Source organism: Stegodyphus dumicola, chromosome 4 (assembly GCF_044657685.1).
Source record: "Stegodyphus dumicola isolate Sdum_Otavi_A_Nest chromosome 4, ASM4465768v1".
In the NCBI taxonomy this organism is placed as follows: domain Eukaryota; kingdom Metazoa; phylum Arthropoda; class Arachnida; order Araneae; family Eresidae; genus Stegodyphus; species Stegodyphus dumicola.
In genome coordinates, this window is record NC_140771.1 from 237,889,071 (window position 1) to 237,911,279 (window position 22,209).

General features: G+C 32.3%; 1 protein-coding gene across 1 annotated transcript in view; it reads left to right on the top strand.

The window, feature by feature from the left end:
• Polr3K (RNA polymerase III subunit K) overlaps positions 1-22,209 on the top strand; it is a 29,096-nt gene extending 6,887 nt beyond the window's left edge. The window contains exon 2 of the mRNA XM_085814305.1: positions 21,604-22,209. Within this exon, the coding sequence (XP_085670431.1) occupies positions 21,766-22,086 (321 nt within the window). The 5' untranslated portion in view covers positions 21,604-21,765 and the 3' untranslated portion in view covers positions 22,087-22,209. The remainder of the gene's footprint in view (positions 1-21,603) is intronic.

Here is a 22,209-nt window from a genome sequence, read left to right on the forward strand (position 1 = left end):
CCAAACTATTGCTGATGTCAATAATGCCAAAAATAATTATGGTAACCCCACCGCAAGGAAGAGAACATAGCAGTAAATAACTGTCTAAGTACAGGGTTGTTGTAGCAACTTTTCATTGTAAATCAATCCTTAGTAATTTATCTGCCCAACCAATCAAAATGAAATTTTTGTTATTGTTATTTGTGGATATGCACTCAAGATTGTGGTGATTTAAAATCAAGGAGGTTAGAATAGAAAGAGGGAATGTTCACTCAATCGGTGAAGCTTGGCGGCCATGTTCCTGTTATCATTGTGACTTGTGCTAGGAAGTCTGTAATTGCAATACATTTTTTTTTTTTTCCCTTTTCTTTCTTTCTTTTTTTCCCTTCATGTCAGCTTGTGTTGCATATGGATGCACAAGCTGACATGATTTCGAAGATTTTCGAAAGAGATTAAGATTACTTTGCATTCGTAAGTATTGATTTTCTTTTTCTATGTAATTTGATAAATATGTTAAAAGTATCACAGTGTCACGCTGATTTCTTTCCAGATGTGAAAAAAAAGTACTTAATAATAATCAAAATACCTTAAATACATTTTAATGTTTCTGTTTATAGCTGGTATCTTCGTTCCTAAACATACAATGATATATGCTAGGATTTAAACTATATAATTTGAATGTGTTAGGTAATTCGTTTTATAATTTTCATTAAAAGTAAGAAATCAATTGTTACTATTTTTATGAATTGTAAAGGTGTTAAGTAAAGTAATGCTTTTCTTTATGTATTAATTATTATTCATTTTTAAGTTGTGTGAACTGTTGGGAATATAATTTGTGCATTTAATCAAGATAAACGAACTTTTCTGTTGTTAAAATATTTTTGCATAAAATTACAAATTTCTGTACAGTATAGCGATAAAAGTAAAATATTTACACAACTGAACACGTGGAAAGATGTATCTAAAAATTTATATAGGTATATTTTTGTAATTCAGCTTGATTCAAGGCAATTTCTTTGAGATTCATAAATATGAAACGTGCATAAACTGAAATCACTGAATTCACATAAATCTGTTTTATTTTATTAATATTTATTTTCTTGTTGTTATAAGTTGTTGTGAAAATCTTGAATGTGAGATTCACAACGAAATCTCGTTGTGAATCTATTTAAAACTTTCATCTAAAAAAAATTCCATCCTGTGACTATGTTTTTAGATAATTATCTGCTATTAATTTCAGGTTAAAATTATTTGAAACGATTCTTTAATAAATTTAAATATTGTGACTAAATCAGACTTCTTAAAGTAAAAATTGAAAAGTACACCCAACAGGTTGCTAATAAAATCTAAACAAATTCTTGAAATATGCAGAAACATCATTTCTAAAGGCTTTAATGTTATGCACATGCATTTAGATTTCGAACTATTTCTTAATGATTTTCTGTAAATAGTAAATTACGGATATCATCTTTATAACTTTAAACAAAAAACTAACAATAGCGAAGCATTTCATTATAAATTTAACATATTTTTACTAGAAAATACATGCACGGAACAGCTTAAAAACATGTACGTTTCATTGTCGTAATGCAATGTTTTGAAGTTACAAACATGGACACCGCTTGTTCGGTGTAGTTTCATTTCCCGATAGTGGAGGAAACTGTGAACCCTCCCTCCTTCTATTCTAACCTCCTTGTTTAAAATAATAGAGCTCTCACGATAATGTTTACAGTGAAAACATTTTAAAAAAATTTTTGGCAGCATCAACTTCGCCAAAATTCTTTAAAAATTTAACATGGATATTGTCTGGGCCTGGGCTTTTTTTTTACATTTCATTTGTCCAATAGCTCCCCGCAATTCAGAAATAGTAAAAATCTATTAAAAACCCTAGGTCCCCGAGAGCTAGAAGAAATTTTCTCAATAATTTTTTTTTTTTCCTAAGGATCTTTTGGCTCTTCTTTAGATCGTTTTTGAAACGCTGCCTTTTGCGATGCATTGGAAAACCTTAAACTGCACTGGAAAATACACATATGATGAATGGCAGCTTTTAATGTTTGCAAAGAAGAGCATTGTAAAGCACCAATTACAGGATGGAACGAGGGGAACTGATAATGCTGTTTTATCTAAATGGATAAAATGCTGCTGAAGTTTATCAGTGAAATCATAAGTTACAATAAGGCCTATGTTCCTTAAAAACTGTATGCGATTTGGTAAAATTTTGGAGGAACTAAATGTACATGTGATAGATCTTGATCCAGACCACCATGCTCTTGTTAAAGTTGTTGTGAGAGTGCATAATATGATTGCTGCAGGTCCATTGCATACTGCAAGAAATGTTGCCCGTAGTTTGTATGTACTGAAAACTGCAGTTTTAAAGCTTCTGGGCTGTGTTCTGTGGATGTTTCCTTATCGATTCTAGTATATCCAGATGCTACAACCGGGAGAAGAGTAACAGTGCGTTGACTTTGTGGAATTTTTCTTCATCAGATATGGTGAAGATAGTGGTTGACTGCTGCAAATATTATAGACGGAGGAAGTTCATTTCTTCTTAACTGGGATCATAAACTCCAAAAACTGCATTTACTGGGCTGATGAAAATCCTCACGATGAGGCACCCATACCTTTACACGAAGCTAAAGTGACTGTGTGTTGCAATGTTACAAGCCCATTCGCTCTCAGACCATACTTCTTCGAAGAGGTCATTTCCACAGGTGTGAATGCAAAATGATACTTCTCCACTCATCCCCAGATGTGTTTGAAAAGTGATGCAACAGCACTTTGGAGATGGAGTTATCTCCTGTAACTTTGCAGTTTCATGGCCATTATGATCCCCTGACCTCACATTTCTGGTTCTATTCTTATCTGAATCTGTACATATCAAATCCACGAGATTTGTCAGAATTGAAAGATACCGTAAAACATGAAGTTATACTGATTCCTCCTGTAATGTTATGTTTATCATTGTTGTCAACAATGTTCTGTATGCATTTCATTATTGTCTGCGAAAGTGGTCACTCTGAAAACTAGTAATTCCAATAAGTTTTTTCCTCTCAGCAGGGGGGGGGCATTATTGGGATATTGCAAGTGTGTCCCGCTGTGACGACTAACATCACAGTGACTTTATGGCTTAATGTATGCTTTTTGTGACATCACATTGCGATGTGTATGTGATGTTGCACTGTGACATGATATTGACATTAATGTGAAGTCACATTATAAGGTTAACAATAAGTCATATTGTGATGTTGATGTGAAGTGACATTGCAATGTTTATGTGATGTCACACTGCAACATGTATTTGATGTTGATATAAAGTCACCTTTTTGACATTGATGTGAAGTCACATTGTGGTATTGTTGTGGAACTACACTGTGATGATGCATAATCATACTGTAATGTCATTAAGAAGTTATACTGCATTGTTGTGAAGTTACACTGCAATATTGGTGTAACGTCACATTTCAACTTTGATATAATGTCATAGAGTGACAGGAATATAATGTCACTAAATATGTGAATGGATGTCATACAACATTGTATTACTTTTTAAAAGATTAGTGTTAATATCACAGTATTCCTATTTTAGAGAGTTCCTTCAGTAAAACAGATAACTACAAGAATGTTTTATTAATCTCATAAAGTGTTATACTCCACAAGGTATTAAAATATTTCCCGGTAATATTTGAAATTTTTAAGTTATTTAAAATATTCAATATAGTCATGAAATTTTCCTGTTGTACTAAGATTGTATATCATCTTATTAAGTTTATATATAACTGTTATCCATTTATGATTTATTATGTATCTGTATAAAACGTAGTGAACTGCAAATGCAGAATGTACGTATTATATATGATCCAAAATTATCATATAGCTATTTTCTAAGCATATTACATTGCAAACGTTTGAGGATTACTATTCAGAAGCAAAATAATTTTGCTTTTTTCCTTCAGAACTTTTTAATATTTAAAGACATTTCATATTTTTCCAAAATTTCTAAAGTGCATTAAATATCTGAGTTCTCCTTATAGCATATTAAAAACTTAATTGTATTTCTTAATTTAACATCTTTTATCCCTCTTTCTAAATAGAAATATTTTTTTAAAAATTCTATTTAAATTTCAATATTTTTTTAATTGTTTGGCTTTTAATACTATTTGTTGTTCTCCATTTCTGTCTTCATTAACTGCTTTTCTTTCCAGAAAGAGAACTGAATTATTAAATTTGATAATTAAATGAAAGAAAAACTGTTTTTAGTATTATATTTTTAGGATATTTTCGTATGTAATGAAATGTTTTGTTTTAAATATCTCCTGTCATATCATAAATCAACATAATCTTTCACTACAGTCTTAGTTTTCAAAGTAGCGATTTATTCCTAAATCTAGTTGTAATACTGAATTAACTGTTTCTTAATCTAATATAAACAGTCAGTGAGAATCATTCAACACAGAACATTCTAATTAACGTTTTCATTTTAGCCGGATAAACTCTCAATTAAAATCAACAAACACGCTGCTAACTGGGCGAAAAAGCCGCCAATCTGCAGTAGCAACGATCAGACAAGCAACATTAGGCAGTCAGAGAAGCCGGAGATCATATTACGCATGCTTGCTACATCGTGACTGGCAGACCTTAGATGTTTGTCTTGTGAACATCATCTGCGAACGACTTACCATAATTTCTACCATGCGTGTGAATGTCTTCTAATTAGTAAACTCCCTGTTGCTTTCCTGAAATTTGTTTAATGGAGAATTCATACTCTTATGAAGCTAATGAACTAGGCATTTCTGTATAAGTTATTATATCTCATATTATAATTTGCGATTATGTATAATATTTTATTGCTAAAAATAATAACTTTCACTGTTGTGGTAGGTTAAAAATAATTTGTATTCTCGCTTACGATTACTAAATAAAGCATTTTAAATTTTGATAAGATGTCCTAGTACTTGTTTAATAGCCGAGTATAAAATGACAAATTGTGACAAAAGCTTGCCATGTCCCCACTTCTCAGATTATAAATGCAGCGGATATCAGCAAAGACGCAGGAAGGCCATCTCGCTGAACGGAGGTTGATATGTTATGAGAAGCCCCATTTTAAAGCACTTCAGATATCTTCAGTGAGTGGCGGCAGTAATAGATTCTTCATCGTGAGACATATCAATTGAGTTCCTTGCAATATGATCATCAGTACAGGAGCCAAATGTTACCTTCATCCGAAAAGCTTTGGCTCAACAATTGGAAGGTAAACTCCTTTGGACGCCACCGTGCATTACCCTCCAGACTGTGTCTGGGAAGAAGATCGACATAAAATTAAATGTTAACATAACATCTGTAAGCGCCGCCTACCATCAAACGGCATATTTAGCAAATACACTACCCTCCAAAGGCTAAGGAACAGTACTTTTTCCATAGCCCACCATTACGAAAATATCAGTAACATTTAAATTCGCGGTTAACACGAATGATGGTAACGAAGTTTAAGAAAAATATTCAAAAACAATAATGTACCACTTTTATCTTATAGAAATGAATACTTATATGGGTGTTGGAGAAAAATGAATGAATTGGAAGTTTTGTTCTTTAGTATTGATCTTTTATTGTTATTAGCGATTTCGTTGACAATAATAATACCCAGGAGAGTGTCAAACTCCAGAAGTCTTCTGCCCGATTCGTTGAGGTGGTGGGTCACAAGCTGATGCTGCTAGACATGTTAATGTCACTCATATTGTGGTCCACTGACTATGGAATCAGTTTGAATCCGAGGATTCTGACAGACCAAGAGAAGACATGTTCCAGGCAGACCAAGAGTTACAACACATGCGGGAGACCATTATTTAGGTCTTTTGGCCGGAAGGAGGAATAACATTATTTTGCCTCAGCTCATGGCAGATCATTTGGTGGGAACAGGAACAAGAATCTCAGCTACAATAGTGCGCAGACGCGTTCACCGGTCTGTATGCAAGGCGACCAGTTGTTGTGTCCCCTTGATCCGAGGACACAGGTGTGCCCCTTTGTGCTAGACAAGAGAACGCGTCTCCTGGACTAGTCAACAGTGGGCGTCTGTTCTCTTCACAGACGAGTCCAGGTTCACATTGAAGAGTGATTCAAGTCGGCAGCTGGTCTGGAGGGAACAACGTACCAGGTACAACCAATCCTACATTGTGGAAAGAAAGTTACTGAGGTGGTGGAATAATAGTTTGCGCTGGAATCTCTCTTGGTCTTTACAGTGATCTGCATGTGTTCCATGGGAGAACTTTAATCGGGAGAGATATCCAAGATGACGGAGATCCTTGATCAGTATTCTCCGTGCATATGCTGCTGCTATTTCTCCTGGATTTCTTCCGATGGACGACAATGAGCGACCGCACGGAGCTCGGTTTGTTAAAGAATATCTCGAGGGTCACGGTATGGAGCGGATGGATTTTCCATCGCAGACAGAGCTTCTTAGGACAGAGCTTCTGACAGAGCTTCTTAGGAAGTACCGTAGGAGACAGGTTGCTGCTTTAAATCCTCTTACAAGGTCGTTAAATAAGCTTAAACAAGAATTACTCCATATCAGGTTGCTGCTTTCCATTTCACTGAACGACAAATTGATTGACAACATGCAACGTCGCTACTGCTAATGTATTGTATATAGGAAGGGACACATTCCTTATTAGAATCCATTTTTGTAATATTAACGCCATATTTTTCTATAAAAAACTGTGATGTACTGTTTCTCCAAGACTGGATTTCTCTGCCAAAAGTGAAATTTTTTGTTGTATTTCATGTTTGTGCTGGACTTTAGAAATATTCTATCTCGCGTTTGTTAAAGAACTGTTTAGTGAAAATTTCTTGTTTCTGTGTTGCTTCATTCTTAAATTAGACACAACAAGCATACCATTCCTTAAATTTTGGAGGGCAGTGTATTACAGACTCTTGCATGGTCGGATTATACTTTCTATGGAAATATAATTTTTCTTTGGACTTTAAAAATAATGAACTGCATTCTCCCTCTGAAAAGTAAACCTTCTCTCCTTTGATACCGGTTTTCCGGAAACGCATATATTTTCTGAAAGCTTGTATTACAAGTAGAAAAACTGTGAAGTCTTAGGGGCAGAGGAACAAGCGTTTAGGAGCTATAGAACCCACAAAGTATCATTGAAGTGTGATGGACATATTTCCTGAATGGTGTCTCTATTTCTTGTATGTTCATGCCTTGTCTGCTTCCGAAGTACCTGATGGTAAAGTCTTACAAAAAGAACTGGTACCTGAAGAATTTACGGAAAAGATTCAGCTTGTAGATATTCATTTTTTCAGACACTACAAATCTTTTGGTCGTTACATAACGGGTGCAATGATTATTGAGACACAGGAGCACATTTGGCATCGCGATTGTTTTATGGCCCTGCAGTCCTTTTCACTACAGGAATTCAGCGCTCCTCGTTTTAAGAACTTGATTAAGTATGCTTTTTATAAGGGCCAGATACTTAGAAGATAAACCTGGAATGTGAATTGCACCAATGGATTACTGCTTCGATTCATTGACAAATAATGAGTGTGCAAAGTATGAGGCTATCGCTTTGGTAAAAATGTGCCCATTGTGAACTGTTTTTCTGCCTGTCTCGCTGTTTATTTGATGAATTGCACATCAATTGTCACATGTAATAAATTTTGTTTCAAGTCAATAACAAGTTACATTTTCAACATCCCAATGTGTAATGTTTCTTTTCAACGAGTTGTTTCTTCCTTTATATTGACATCCGCACCTTCGTACCATATCATTAGTTCATATAAACACGTAAAATGACCATTTTAGCGACTTTTGGTGTCATGTTTCCATTATTTTTCTGATACTTTTTGGGTCCTATAGCTCCTAAACGCTTGCCTCTCGGCTCCTAAGATTTCAGTTTTTCTATTTGTGACATAAGCTTCCAGGAAATGTATGGTTTTCCGGGAAACCGGTGTCAAAGGAGAGAAGGGTTCACTTGTGAGGACAGAACTTGGTCCGTCAATTTTTTTATAAAGTGTACTATTAGAAGCTCATACAGTAAACTGAATGAAAATCGGATGTTTATATGATAAACCTGATAAGTTCCATGTTTTAATCGACATATATCCTGAGTAAACACTTATTGTGCATTGGCATGAAAGTAGTAGGCAGAGTAATTCGTGCGGCGGAAGTGACGTCACAGAAAAGGGGCGTGGCCTAGACAGGCGCCATATTGGATCACGTGACTGCCATCCACCATTTTGAACCACGTGGTTTTCGTCCGCCATTTTGGAACACGTGGTCTTTCATCCTCCATCTTGAATGACTCCCCCTCTTCCCACCATGCTCTTATCTGGCCGCCATATTGGATCACGTGACTGTCGTCCACCATTTTGAACCACGTGGTTTTCGTACGCCATTTTGGAACACGTGGTCTTTCATCCTCCATCTTGAATGACTCCCGCCATGTTGGATTATTTTTTAATCTAATTTTCTTTCTAATTACTTATTAAATTAATTAATGTTTTATTTAATTTAAATTATTTATTGAAGTATCTTCGAATAGCCGCCATTTTGAATCACGTGGTTTTATTTTTTTTTTGCTGGAGAGCGCAGATTCAAAAATCACCAGCCAGCCCCGAACCCGCTATGCCGGGATCTGCAGCCACGCGTTTTAACCGCTGAGCCACGGTTCACTTAGGGACGAGGTATAAAAATGGGTACTTGTAAAAAAAATGACAAAGCGTTCAACGTGTGTTTCACATCCCTTTTATTTATTTTTTTCTTTTTCTATGTGTTAATTTATTTTTGTTCATTTGGAGTTTTAATTTTTCTTAATGAAGGTTTTTAAATTACAAAATTAATTATTTTTTTTCAATACATTTTTCTAAGCGGGTGATTTCATTTCTAATGGGAAGAATGTTTCAAAATCATTTTATTATTTGCAGCGAATGAGTTAAAAACGGTATTTTTTAAAACATTATTGGATTTTCTTAAATACATGTTGCTGCTGGCGCCATCTAGTGTGGATAACAGTGTGTGTGTGTTACATAACATCTACTAAAGTTAACAGGATGGTTTAAAAAAATGAAGAAGTAATATATATTTTTTTTTCCACGGGAAATCGAACCCGCTGTCCCCGTAAAAAGGAATTGAGGGGGACCGCATCCAGTACTTTAGGCGATACCCCACAATTCCTTGGTTGAAATGGTTCTTAATTATGTATATAAGGTTTGAAACGCCATCTTGGTTTGAACGCCATCTTACTCTGAATCCGCCATTTTGAAAGATTTGCTTTGGGGAGGATGACATCACCCATATCATGTTTGTGCATGACTTTGTTCGAAAATGGCGTCTGCCTTTTCACTCCTCCTTTGGGTAGACATCCGCATAGGCGAACGAATACGTTTCTGTGGACCAATCAGAAAGCTGAAAAATGATATCATGGTCTCTTAGCCTAGTAGAGTAATGGAAATTCACTCGTGTTGTATGCTGCATAAACTTACCTACATTTCTCTGTCTTTGAAATTTTAAGCTGGAATTTACATGCATATAACTTCACTAGATAATATTTTCTGTAACTTTAAACCAATATACACAATGCTCATTCTATATAGTTTAACTGAAATACTACATTTCTTACTTTTTTACTACTAAGTTGGAGATACTCAGAACGTTTCCTTCTAATGTATTGTACTAACTATTAATGACTGTATTAACTTTATGGCCAACTATACAAAACTTTGTTGATTCCCTTTTACACGTCTTACTTTTATTCAAAGGATTAACCAAACTATGTCTGACAAATGTAATTTTTATACTCTCCATTTACACATTTACCCTTATATTTAACTTATAAAACATATTCATGCTGTATTTCTGATTTCCTTTTTCCCATAATAAATACAGACTTGCACATGTTTCTTTATTGTAAGACCTACTGACTTTAAACAAATCTTATAAGGAGCAATAAATTTTCATGGTATGAAGCCCACTCAAACCAATGCATGGAGCATTTCTACCCAGTTAAGTTTATATACGTACCAATACTACTTCATTTCTTCTTATTTTACTCTACAGACATTTATACATGTATACTATTCAGAACACCCTTTTATTCAGTAAGATTCATTTATACTACTAACACAAATTTTGCTAACTCTTTGAAATATTTTACAAAAATATCTTGTATTTTCTTGCACACATCCTACTTAAATCACCAAACATACACTGAACCTTAATTTTTCCTTCATGTGAAAACGTCATTCGGATTCTTAATATGATTCCACCATTTACCGCAGAACTTTATAAACACTATTCTATTTGAACTTATTACAGCCTTACTCTCTTAACAAGGTACAGAAGATTGAATTATATTTTAACTACAGAGAAGAATATCCACATTGTAACATATTATTTTAAATTTGAATTATAGTCACATTTTGTGAAGGACAACTTAAAGTCTATAATACACATGGAATTAATATTCAGCCATGGAAATGAAACTTTATCGCCTTTTTCCCAATTTGGAATATAAAAATTTGTTAACTTTTATTTTTAACTTAACTGAAAAATACCCATATTTCACATTGTCAATAATTTATTTAGCACTGAACTCTTACAGTCTTTCGAGAACGAAATTTAATTTATCATACCTGACAAATGACTCCTACATAGTTATGATACATTACACGAAATATTGAGTAGAATTCCAAATAATGATCTAACATAGTAATTAAAATAAAAGACCTAACACAAATAATTTTAAGATAGAAATTTCAAACTGACATTGCTTAATAATGAACTTTTACAGCTTTTTTGACATTTAACTTCTCATAGATAGTAAATAAAATTACACACAAATAATTATACAAAATAGGTAATAATGACAGAAAGTCCATATAATGATCTACTACAGTCACCAACTTTAAAAAATTTTAACGCATTTTTTATATGTCATAAGAAAGACCACACTTTTTTGAAAAGCATTATTTTAATTAAACATTGGAACCACACAGTCCTGCGCACATGTTTGACAATTTTATTTATCATGAGCATGACAAATAATAAGTAAATAAAATTTTCCCAAAATACGAAACACATTTCTCTTTTAACTGACTGTACTCTTAAGAAAAATGCAGTATGGAATGCTTAGAACACTCAGCGCCACAGTTCCTCAATTCCCCACGCATTGACCAAAATATACATGTACTTTAAAATCAGTTAAGCAAATTCAAATGCAAGTATTCAAACAGGAATACTTCACAAATTACATGAAAGATAGCTACACAATGAACTTAAGTGATAAATACAGAAAAGCATGTGAGGACCAAGAAAAAGATGTATTCGAGGAGAACGTTTTAAGATAAACTTGCTCTATTTTTGCCCATGGGTTACATTTTGCATTTCAGATTAAGGAAACATTCAAGATAATTCCTGTATAACTAAGGATTTTATTCGCACTTGTTAGTAATGTAATTTATTAGAACAGTCGCAGACATATAGCACAAGTATGCCATTTCCGCGGAAAACAATTTTCCCAAGCCGGACTTTAACAGTGAAATATAAAATGGAATAAGAAAATGTCGTATTTTCAACAAAATTAGTATTTGTGTATGCAAAAACATGAACTTAGTATTTGAGTATGCAAAAACATGAACAAGAAACAAACATTTTTTCTGAAAATGTTCCGAATGGAATAAGTCAGGACTAGTTTCATGAACAGAGCGGGAAAAATAATGATGAATTTTTAATTTTATTTTGTCTGTAGTACATTTACTCATGCTAAAATCTTCCATTTGGTTGACTGTACATTTAGACGCAAGTTGATAAATCAGAGTGATTTTGTGTTTTAAAGCTAAAGATTCAGAAATATTACAATTTCAGAAATAATAGAACTCAAAAGAAAAAAAAAAAAGATTAAAACGACAAGAGAATATACTGCAAGCAAGCGAACGTGATAAATGACTTTTTTGGGCTGATTTTCATGAATTCATAGATCGGGTGTAAAATTTTAATGCACTGTATATGAGCTATTTTTCAAATGTATTACGATCACTGTTTTCCAACTTTACATAGACTTTAAGTAAACATTTCATGTTAATTTACCATTTTTCCTGAGATTTATCTATATATTTACTAAATTTTTGCATTTTGTTTATAATTATAATACCAAAAGGACACAAGTAAACATTTGTTTCTTGAAAACGCCCATATTTTTACCCAACTGTTATTTCTTTCATATCTTTGAAGTAACCTATTAAACACATAGTTATCTTGTATTGACCAGACAACCGTTGGTCTTGCCAATGTCTGAGTCAGAAAGCTAGAGAATTTAAGTAATATTTTACCAGTACGGAGAACTTCTTACGGCGTTTTTGATGAAAATTGGCCGAATTTAGTAGTTCATTACTGATCTAGGAGTCTTTAACTATTTCTATTAAAAACAAGCACACTCAGAAATTATCTTTAAGATTTTCCATACAGATATATTTGTCTAATTTCCATGCCATTACATTTCCAATAAAATATGATCCATTGCCAGATATAATTAAATGTTCGTTATCACATACGCTCATTACATATGATTTAACAAAAGTACAAACAAATTGGAAGTTAAATGAATATTTCTGAAATAGTGTACATTTTCATTCCGGAAAGTTTACATGAGTATTTTCATTTTGAAACCTCTAATGTTTTCTTTTCCTGCATTCAAAGTAAATTTTGAGTATAAAATTTTCAGTTGTGACGGAAGTTATTTGTGGGTGGCTGTGATGTGTTCGTGTTTTCATAAACCGTTTTTGTGAAGTACCTTATAGGTAACCTTTAGAACACTTTGAATATTACCATTTTTTACATTACTACCACTGCAAATCATTGAATTTTCAAATATTTTCCTATTTATGGTTTACAATGCCTTGTAAAGTCTTGGGAGCAAATTTTTACTAAATGATTTAATCATTGTGTTACACGTTTGGAAGATTTAACTTCAACAACACTATCACGCTAAACCAGAAGTTAAGAAACGAAATGTAATTTTTATCGTAGTATTCTATGGGGATAGATTAATTTTCTCTGACATTGACGTATTCGTAAATAGATAATAGAGACTTTTAACCCAGCTCATACAGACTTGGAATATTTTCTCTAAGTCACCACGCTCACTGACTTGCATTGTCCTATACTTTTTCTCGTGAAGTCTATTTTCTTTCATAAAAGTTTATATACTAATTTCATTAGAAACATGTCTAAGAAAATACTTCATCTTCATAAGAAACATCAGAGCTTTGATTGAAATTAATAATAAAATAAGAATCATTGTTTTGTAAATATATTTCTTTTTCTATACTCAAAAGTTTCTTCTTTATCATATTCGAAATGAACAATTAACTGTACATAACTAATATATTGTATTGATGAACCAGAGTTATATTTTAACTTATTGCATTACATTTCAAGTGAATGTGTTTTATTTCCGCTTTTTCCAAAGAATTTCGTAGACACATATGTTCAGTGGAGAATATTTTCCTAACTTAAAAGTATTATTACCAAAATAGAAAAATATGCAAAAGTTTCCTAAAAATTTGTATATTTGTTTTTTACAAACATGGACACGAATGCCCACATTTAATTACTTAATGTGTACTTCCCTAGGTCAGAACTAAAATTTCGAACAAAAATTTTTTAAATAATGTCATATTCCATAAAATTTATGTCTTTGTGATGTCATTGTCTTTTCGCAAACGTTTTGAGAGTAGACGTTTAGACAATTCGAAACTGTTTTCTCTTTGCTATTGGAAACTATTTTATCTTTGCTGTTGGTATATGCCAATGATTTCTCGATACTTTTTTCTCTTGGTTTATCTTCAGCTTATGAGTTATTTAAATACTTAAAAATATATTTGTAGATCTTTTATGTTGACACTTGTGATAGATTTTTTGGACGTTTTTGGAAAACGTATTTTATTCACGTGAATGAAACTGATGTTTTCTTAAAATTTTATTATTCAGAGTATTAGTCAATTATGATAGAATGCCGGATTTGTTCTCTTTATTCAACATTCATATCAACTTCGGTATTCCAAATCCCTCACGCAAAATGTAATTTTTCTATCAGTAATAGGAAGACGAATGGAATAAATGCAGGTTATGCAGACACACAAGGTAAAAATCTGGAAGTAAAAGAAATTCTCCAAATCTAGACAATTTAGTAGAATGTGCAAATATTCATCCTATTCGAAGCTTATTTTTTGAATTACATAGAATATAAAATGTAAATTTAATAAAAGGAGATATAATGAAGATCAAGTATTCTGCAAAATCTGGATGGTAATTATACAAAATTAGTTATAAAGCAGGTTTTCATAAAAAGTGGTTCCAGCGGAGAAAACACGCCGGCAGTCTCCAGAACCTCTAAGTTAGCACCTGATCTTTGCTCTTACAAAAGCTAAGTAGAATTGTAAATTCTACGTAAGAGCGAAGATCAAATGCCCACTTAGAGGTTCTGGAGATTGCCGTCGTGTTTTCTCCGCTGGAACCACTTTTTATGAAAACCTGCTTTATAACTAATTTTGTATAATTACCATCCAGATTTTGCAGAATACTTGATCTTCATTATATCTCCTTTAGCTTATTTTTTGAATTACATAGAATATAAAATGTAAATTTAATAAAAGGAGATATAATGAAGATCAAGTATTCTGCAAAATCTGGATGGTAATTATACAAAATTAGTTATAAAGCAGGTTTTCATAAAAAGTGGTTCCAGCGGAGAAAACACGACGGCAATCTCCAGAACCTCTAAGTGGGCATTTGATCTTCGCTCTTACGTAGAATTTACAATTCTACTTAGCTTTTGTAAGAGCAAAGATCAGGTGCTAACTTAGAGGTTCTGGAGACTGCCGGCGTGTTTTCTCCGCTGGAACCACTTTTTATGAAAACCTGCTTTATAACTAATTTTGTATAATTACCATCCAGATTTTGCAGAATACTTGATCTTCATTATATCTCCTTTTATTAAATTTACATTTTATATTCTATGTAATTCAAAAAATAAGCTTCGAATAGGATGAATATTTGCACATTCTACTAAATTGTCTAGATTTGGAGAATTTCTTTTACTTCCAGATTTTTACCTTGTGTGTCTGCATAACCTGCATTTATTCCATTCGTCTTCCTATTACTGATAGAAAAATTACATTTTGCGTGAGGGATTTGGAATACCGAAGTTGATATGAATGTTGAATAAAGAGAACAAATCCGGCATTCTATCATAATTGACTAATACTCTGAATAATAAAATTTTAAGAAAACATCAGTTTCATTCACGTGAATAAAATACGTTTTCCAAAAACGTCCAAAAAATCTATCACAAGTGTCAACATAAAAGATCTACAAATATATTTTTAAGTATTTAAATAACTCATAAGCTGAAGATAAACCAAGAGAAAAAAGTATCGAGAAATCATTGGCATATACCAACAGCAAAGATAAAATAGTTTCCAATAGCAAAGAGAAAACAGTTTCGAATTGTCTAAACGTCTACTCTCAAAACGTTTGCGAAAAGACAATGACATCACAAAGACATAAATTTTATGGAATATGACATTATTTAAAAAATTTTTGTTCGAAATTTTAGTTCTGACCTAGGGAAGTACACATTAAGTAATTAAATGTGGGCATTCGTGTCCATGTTTGTAAAAAACAAATATACAAATTTTTAGGAAACTTTTGCATATTTTTCTATTTTGGTAATAATACTTTTAAGTTAGGAAAATATTCTCCACTGAACATATGTGTCTACGAAATTCTTTGGAAAAAGCGGAAATAAAACACATTCACTTGAAATGTAATGCAATAAGTTAAAATATAACTCTGGTTCATCAATACAATATATTAGTTATGTACAGTTAATTGTTCATTTCGAATATGATAAAGAAGAAACTTTTGAGTATAGAAAAAGAAATATATTTACAAAACAATGATTCTTATTTTATTATTAATTTCAATCAAAGCTCTGATGTTTCTTATGAAGATGAAGTATTTTCTTAGACATGTTTCTAATGAAATTAGTATATAAACTTTTATGAAAGAAAATAGACTTCACGAGAAAAAGTATAGGACAATGCAAGTCAGTGAGCGTGGTGACTTAGAGAAAATATTCCAAGTCTGTATGAGCTGGGTTAAAAGTCTCTATTATCTATTTACGAATACGTCAATGTCAGAGAAAATTAATCTATCCCCATAGAATACTAAGATAAAAATTACATTTCGTTTCTTAACTTCTGGTTTAGCGTGATAGTGTTGTTGAAGTTAAATCTTCCAAACGTGTAACACAATGATTAAATCATTTAGTAAAAATTTGCTCCCAAGACTTTACAAGGCATTGTAAACCATAAATAGGAAAATATTTGAAAATTCAATGATTTGCAGTGGTAGTAATGTAAAAAATGGTAATATTCAAAGTGTTCTAAAGGTTACCTATAAGGTACTTCACAAAAACGGTTTATGAAAACACGAACACATCACAGCCACCCACAAATAACTTCCGTCACAACTGAAAATTTTATACTCAAAATTTACTTTGAATGCAGGAAAAGAAAACATTAGAGGTTTCAAAATGAAAATACTCATGTAAACTTTCCGGAATGAAAATGTACACTATTTCAGAAATATTCATTTAACTTCCAATTTGTTTGTACTTTTGTTAAATCATATGTAATGAGCGTATGTGATAACGAACATTTAATTATATCTGGCAATGGATCATATTTTATTGGAAATGTAATGGCATGGAAATTAGACAAATATATCTGTATGGAAAATCTTAAAGATAATTTCTGAGTGTGCTTGTTTTTAATAGAAATAGTTAAAGACTCCTAGATCAGTAATGAACTACTAAATTCGGCCAATTTTCATCAAAAACGCCGTAAGAAGTTCTCCGTACTGGTAAAATATTACTTAAATTCTCTAGCTTTCTGACTCAGACATTGGCAAGACCAACGGTTGTCTGGTCAATACAAGATAACTATGTGTTTAATAGGTTACTTCAAAGATATGAAAGAAATAACAGTTGGGTAAAAATATGGGCGTTTTCAAGAAACAAATGTTTACTTGTGTCCTTTTGGTATTATAATTATAAACAAAATGCAAAAATTTAGTAAATATATAGATAAATCTCAGGAAAAATGGTAAATTAACATGAAATGTTTACTTAAAGTCTATGTAAAGTTGGAAAACAGTGATCGTAATACATTTGAAAAATAGCTCATATACAGTGCATTAAAATTTTACACCCGATCTATGAATTCATGAAAATCAGCCCAAAAAAGTCATTTATCACGTTCGCTTGCTTGCAGTATATTCTCTTGTCGTTTTAATCTTTTTTTTTTTTTCTTTTGAGTTCTATTATTTCTGAAATTGTAATATTTCTGAATCTTTAGCTTTAAAACACAAAATCACTCTGATTTATCAACTTGCGTCTAAATGTACAGTCAACCAAATGGAAGATTTTAGCATGAGTAAATGTACTACAGACAAAATAAAATTAAAAATTCATCATTATTTTTCCCGCTCTGTTCATGAAACTAGTCCTGACTTATTCCATTCGGAACATTTTCAGAAAAAATATTTGTTTCTTGTTCATGTTTTTGCATACTCAAATACTAAGTTCATGTTTTTGCATACACAAATACTAATTTTGTTGAAAATACGACATTTTCTTATTCCATTTTATATTTCACTGTTAAAGTCCGGCTTGGGAAAATTGTTTTCCGCGGAAATGGCATACTTGTGCTATATGTCTGCGACTGTTCTAATAAATTACATTACTAACAAGTGCGAATAAAATCCTTAGTTATACAGGAATTATCTTGAATGTTTCCTTAATCTGAAATGCAAAATGTAACCCATGGGCAAAAATAGAGCAAGTTTATCTTAAAACGTTCTCCTCGAATACATCTTTTTCTTGGTCCTCACATGCTTTTCTGTATTTATCACTTAAGTTCATTGTGTAGCTATCTTTCATGTAATTTGTGAAGTATTCCTGTTTGAATACTTGCATTTGAATTTGCTTAACTGATTTTAAAGTACATGTATATTTTGGTCAATGCGTGGGGAATTGAGGAACTGTGGCGCTGAGTGTTCTAAGCATTCCATACTGCATTTTTCTTAAGAGTACAGTCAGTTAAAAGAGAAATGTGTTTCGTATTTTGGGAAAATTTTATTTACTTATTATTTGTCATGCTCATGATAAATAAAATTGTCAAACATGTGCGCAGGACTGTGTGGTTCCAATGTTTAATTAAAATAATGCTTTTCAAAAAAGTGTGGTCTTTCTTATGACATATAAAAAATGCGTTAAAATTTTTTAAAGTTGGTGACTGTAGTAGATCATTATATGGACTTTCTGTCATTATTACCTATTTTGTATAATTATTTGTGTGTAATTTTATTTACTATCTATGAGAAGTTAAATGTCAAAAAAGCTGTAAAAGTTCATTATTAAGCAATGTCAGTTTGAAATTTCTATCTTAAAATTATTTGTGTTAGGTCTTTTATTTTAATTACTATGTTAGATCATTATTTGGAATTCTACTCAATATTTCGTGTAATGTATCATAACTATGTAGGAGTCATTTGTCAGGTATGATAAATTAAATTTCGTTCTCGAAAGACTGTAAGAGTTCAGTGCTAAATAAATTATTGACAATGTGAAATATGGGTATTTTTCAGTTAAGTTAAAAATAAAAGTTAACAAATTTTTATATTCCAAATTGGGAAAAAGGCGATAAAGTTTCATTTCCATGGCTGAATATTAATTCCATGTGTATTATAGACTTTAAGTTGTCCTTCACAAAATGTGACTATAATTCAAATTTAAAATAATATGTTACAATGTGGATATTCTTCTCTGTAGTTAAAATATAATTCAATCTTCTGTACCTTGTTAAGAGAGTAAGGCTGTAATAAGTTCAAATAGAATAGTGTTTATAAAGTTCTGCGGTAAATGGTGGAATCATATTAAGAATCCGAATGACGTTTTCACATGAAGGAAAAATTAAGGTTCAGTGTATGTTTGGTGATTTAAGTAGGATGTGTGCAAGAAAATACAAGATATTTTTGTAAAATATTTCAAAGAGTTAGCAAAATTTGTGTTAGTAGTATAAATGAATCTTACTGAATAAAAGGGTGTTCTGAATAGTATACATGTATAAATGTCTGTAGAGTAAAATAAGAAGAAATGAAGTAGTATTGGTACGTATATAAACTTAACTGGGTAGAAATGCTCCATGCATTGGTTTGAGTGGGCTTCATACCATGAAAATTTATTGCTCCTTATAAGATTTGTTTAAAGTCAGTAGGTCTTACAATAAAGAAACATGTGCAAGTCTGTATTTATTATGGGAAAAAGGAAATCAGAAATACAGCATGAATATGTTTTATAAGTTAAATATAAGGGTAAATGTGTAAATGGAAAGTATAAAAATTACATTTGTCAGACATAGTTTGGTTAATCCTTTGAATAAAAGTAAGACGTGTAAAAGGGAATCAACAAAGTTTTGTATAGTTGGCCATAAAGTTAATACAGTCATTAATAGTTAGTACAATACATTAGAAGGAAACGTTCTGAGTATCTCCAACTTAGTAGTAAAAAAGTAAGAAATGTAGTATTTCAGTTAAACTATATAGAATGAGCATTGTGTATATTGGTTTAAAGTTACAGAAAATATTATCTAGTGAAGTTATATGCATGTAAATTCCAGCTTAAAATTTCAAAGACAGAGAAATGTAGGTAAGTTTATGCAGCATACAACACGAGTGAATTTCCATTACTCTACTAGGCTAAGAGACCATGATATCATTTTTCAGCTTTCTGATTGGTCCACAGAAACGTATTCGTTCGCCTATGCGGATGTCTACCCAAAGGAGGAGTGAAAAGGCAGACGCCATTTTCGAACAAAGTCATGCACAAACATGATATGGGTGATGTCATCCTCCCCAAAGCAAATCTTTCAAAATGGCGGATTCAGAGTAAGATGGCGTTCAAACCAAGATGGCGTTTCAAACCTTATATACATAATTAAGAACCATTTCAACCAAGGAATTGTGGGGTATCGCCTAAAGTACTGGATGCGGTCCCCCTCAATTCCTTTTTATTCATTTTTGCGGGGACAGCGGGTTCGATTTCCCGTGGAAAAAAAAATATATATTACTTCTTCATTTTTTTAAACCATCCTGTTAACTTTAGTAGATGTTATGTAACACACACACACTGTTATCCACACTAGATGGCGCCAGCAGCAACATGTATTTAAGAAAATCCAATAATGTTTTAAAAAATACCGTTTTTAACTCATTCGCTGCAAATAATAAAATGATTTTGAAACATTCTTCCCATTAGAAATGAAATCACCCGCTTAGAAAAATGTATTGAAAAAAAAAAATTAATTTTGTAATTTAAAAACATTCATTAAGAAAAATTAAAACTCCAAATGAACAAAAATAAATTAACACATAGAAAAAGAAAAAAATAAATAAAAGGGATGTGAAACACACGTTGAACGCTTTGTCATTTTTTTTACAAGTACCCATTTTTATACCTCGTCCCTAAGTGAACCGTGGCTCAGCGGTTAAAACGCGTGGCTGCAGATCCCGGCATAGCGGGTTCGGGGCTGGCTGGTGATTTTTGAATCTGCGCTCTCCAGCAAAAAAAAAAAATAAAACCACGTGATTCAAAATGGCGGCTATTCGAAGATACTTCAATAAATAATTTAAATTAAATAAAACATTAATTAATTTAATAAGTAATTAGAAAGAAAATTAGATTAAAAAATAATCCAACATGGCGAGAGTCATTCAAGATGGAGGATGAAAGACCACGTGTTCCAAAATGGCGGACGAAAACCACGTGGTTCAAAATGGTGGACGACAGTCACGTGATCCAATATGGCGGCCAGATAAGAGCATGGTGGGAAGAGGGGGAGTCATTAAAGATGGAGGATGAAAGACCACGTGTTCCAAAATGGCGGACGAAAACCACGTGGTTCAAAATGGTGGATGGCAGTCACGTGATCCAATATGGCGCCTGTCTAGGCCACGCCCCTTTTCTGTGACGTCACTTCCGCCGCACGAATTACTCTGCCTACTACTCATGAATGATAGTAATTATTCATATATAATAATTAAAGCGAAATTTAAAAATTCATATTAGGAATGAAACTATTAGCATCGAGAAATGTATGAACTCATCAAGAATGCGTGAAACATGTGTAAAAGCATGAGAAAATCAAGGAAGATTCTTTGCTATATACAAATTGTTTCAAATATAGAATGAAATCAGAACAATATTTTAACTTTGCCATTTGGAATTATTTTAGTATGATTTTACAGAGCAAAGGTGAGGATTCAGAAACATGAGATATAGCACTTTCATGCTGTTCTACTTGTTTAACATAAATATGAAAAGAGAGAAATTCCAGGTACCCAAACTAAGATGTCAAAATTTCTAGTTACGTGGATTATTTATTATTTCTGGATTAACCAAATTTAATGTTTTCAATATTTATGTGATCTAGCAAAAATTGTAATTGTCACATGTAGTTTTTAATGCCTTAGATTTTTCTTATGATTTTTTTTTATCTTTATAGGTGCAGCTGCTGTTGAGCTTATGTCGAACTTCCGTTTTCCTTGTATGGTCTGAAATAATTATTTAAAGTTTCCGACTTAAAATTATTCTGCAGGTAAATTAAATTGAGAATTTAAGGGAGATTTATTTCTAATTCTCTTAAATATATTGATCAAGCTTTAAGATGTTGATGTTTTGTCCTACTTGCGCTAATATTCTAGTGGCAGAAGATTTGAGATATTGCTTTCGTTTTGCATGTAGCACTTGCCCTTACACATTTAATGTCAAAAGACGCATCAGTAGTCGTTCATACCCCAAATTGAAAGAAATTGATGACGTTCTTGGTGGTGCTGCTGCTTGGGAGAACGTTGAATCCACAGAAGAAACCTGCCCTAAATGTGGGCACACAAAAGCATACTTCTTCCAGACCCAAATTCGCTCAGCTGATGAACCGATGACAACCTTTTATAAATGTGCGCAGTGTTCTCACCAGTGGAGAGAATAGAAGACATGCCTGGAAATATATTTTGAAATGTTATTCATGACGAAGTCAAAACTGTGATATTTAATTTTTTTTTTCCTTTTTTTTTTTTTTTTTGTGCAAAAATAAAAAAAATTCTAAATAGTT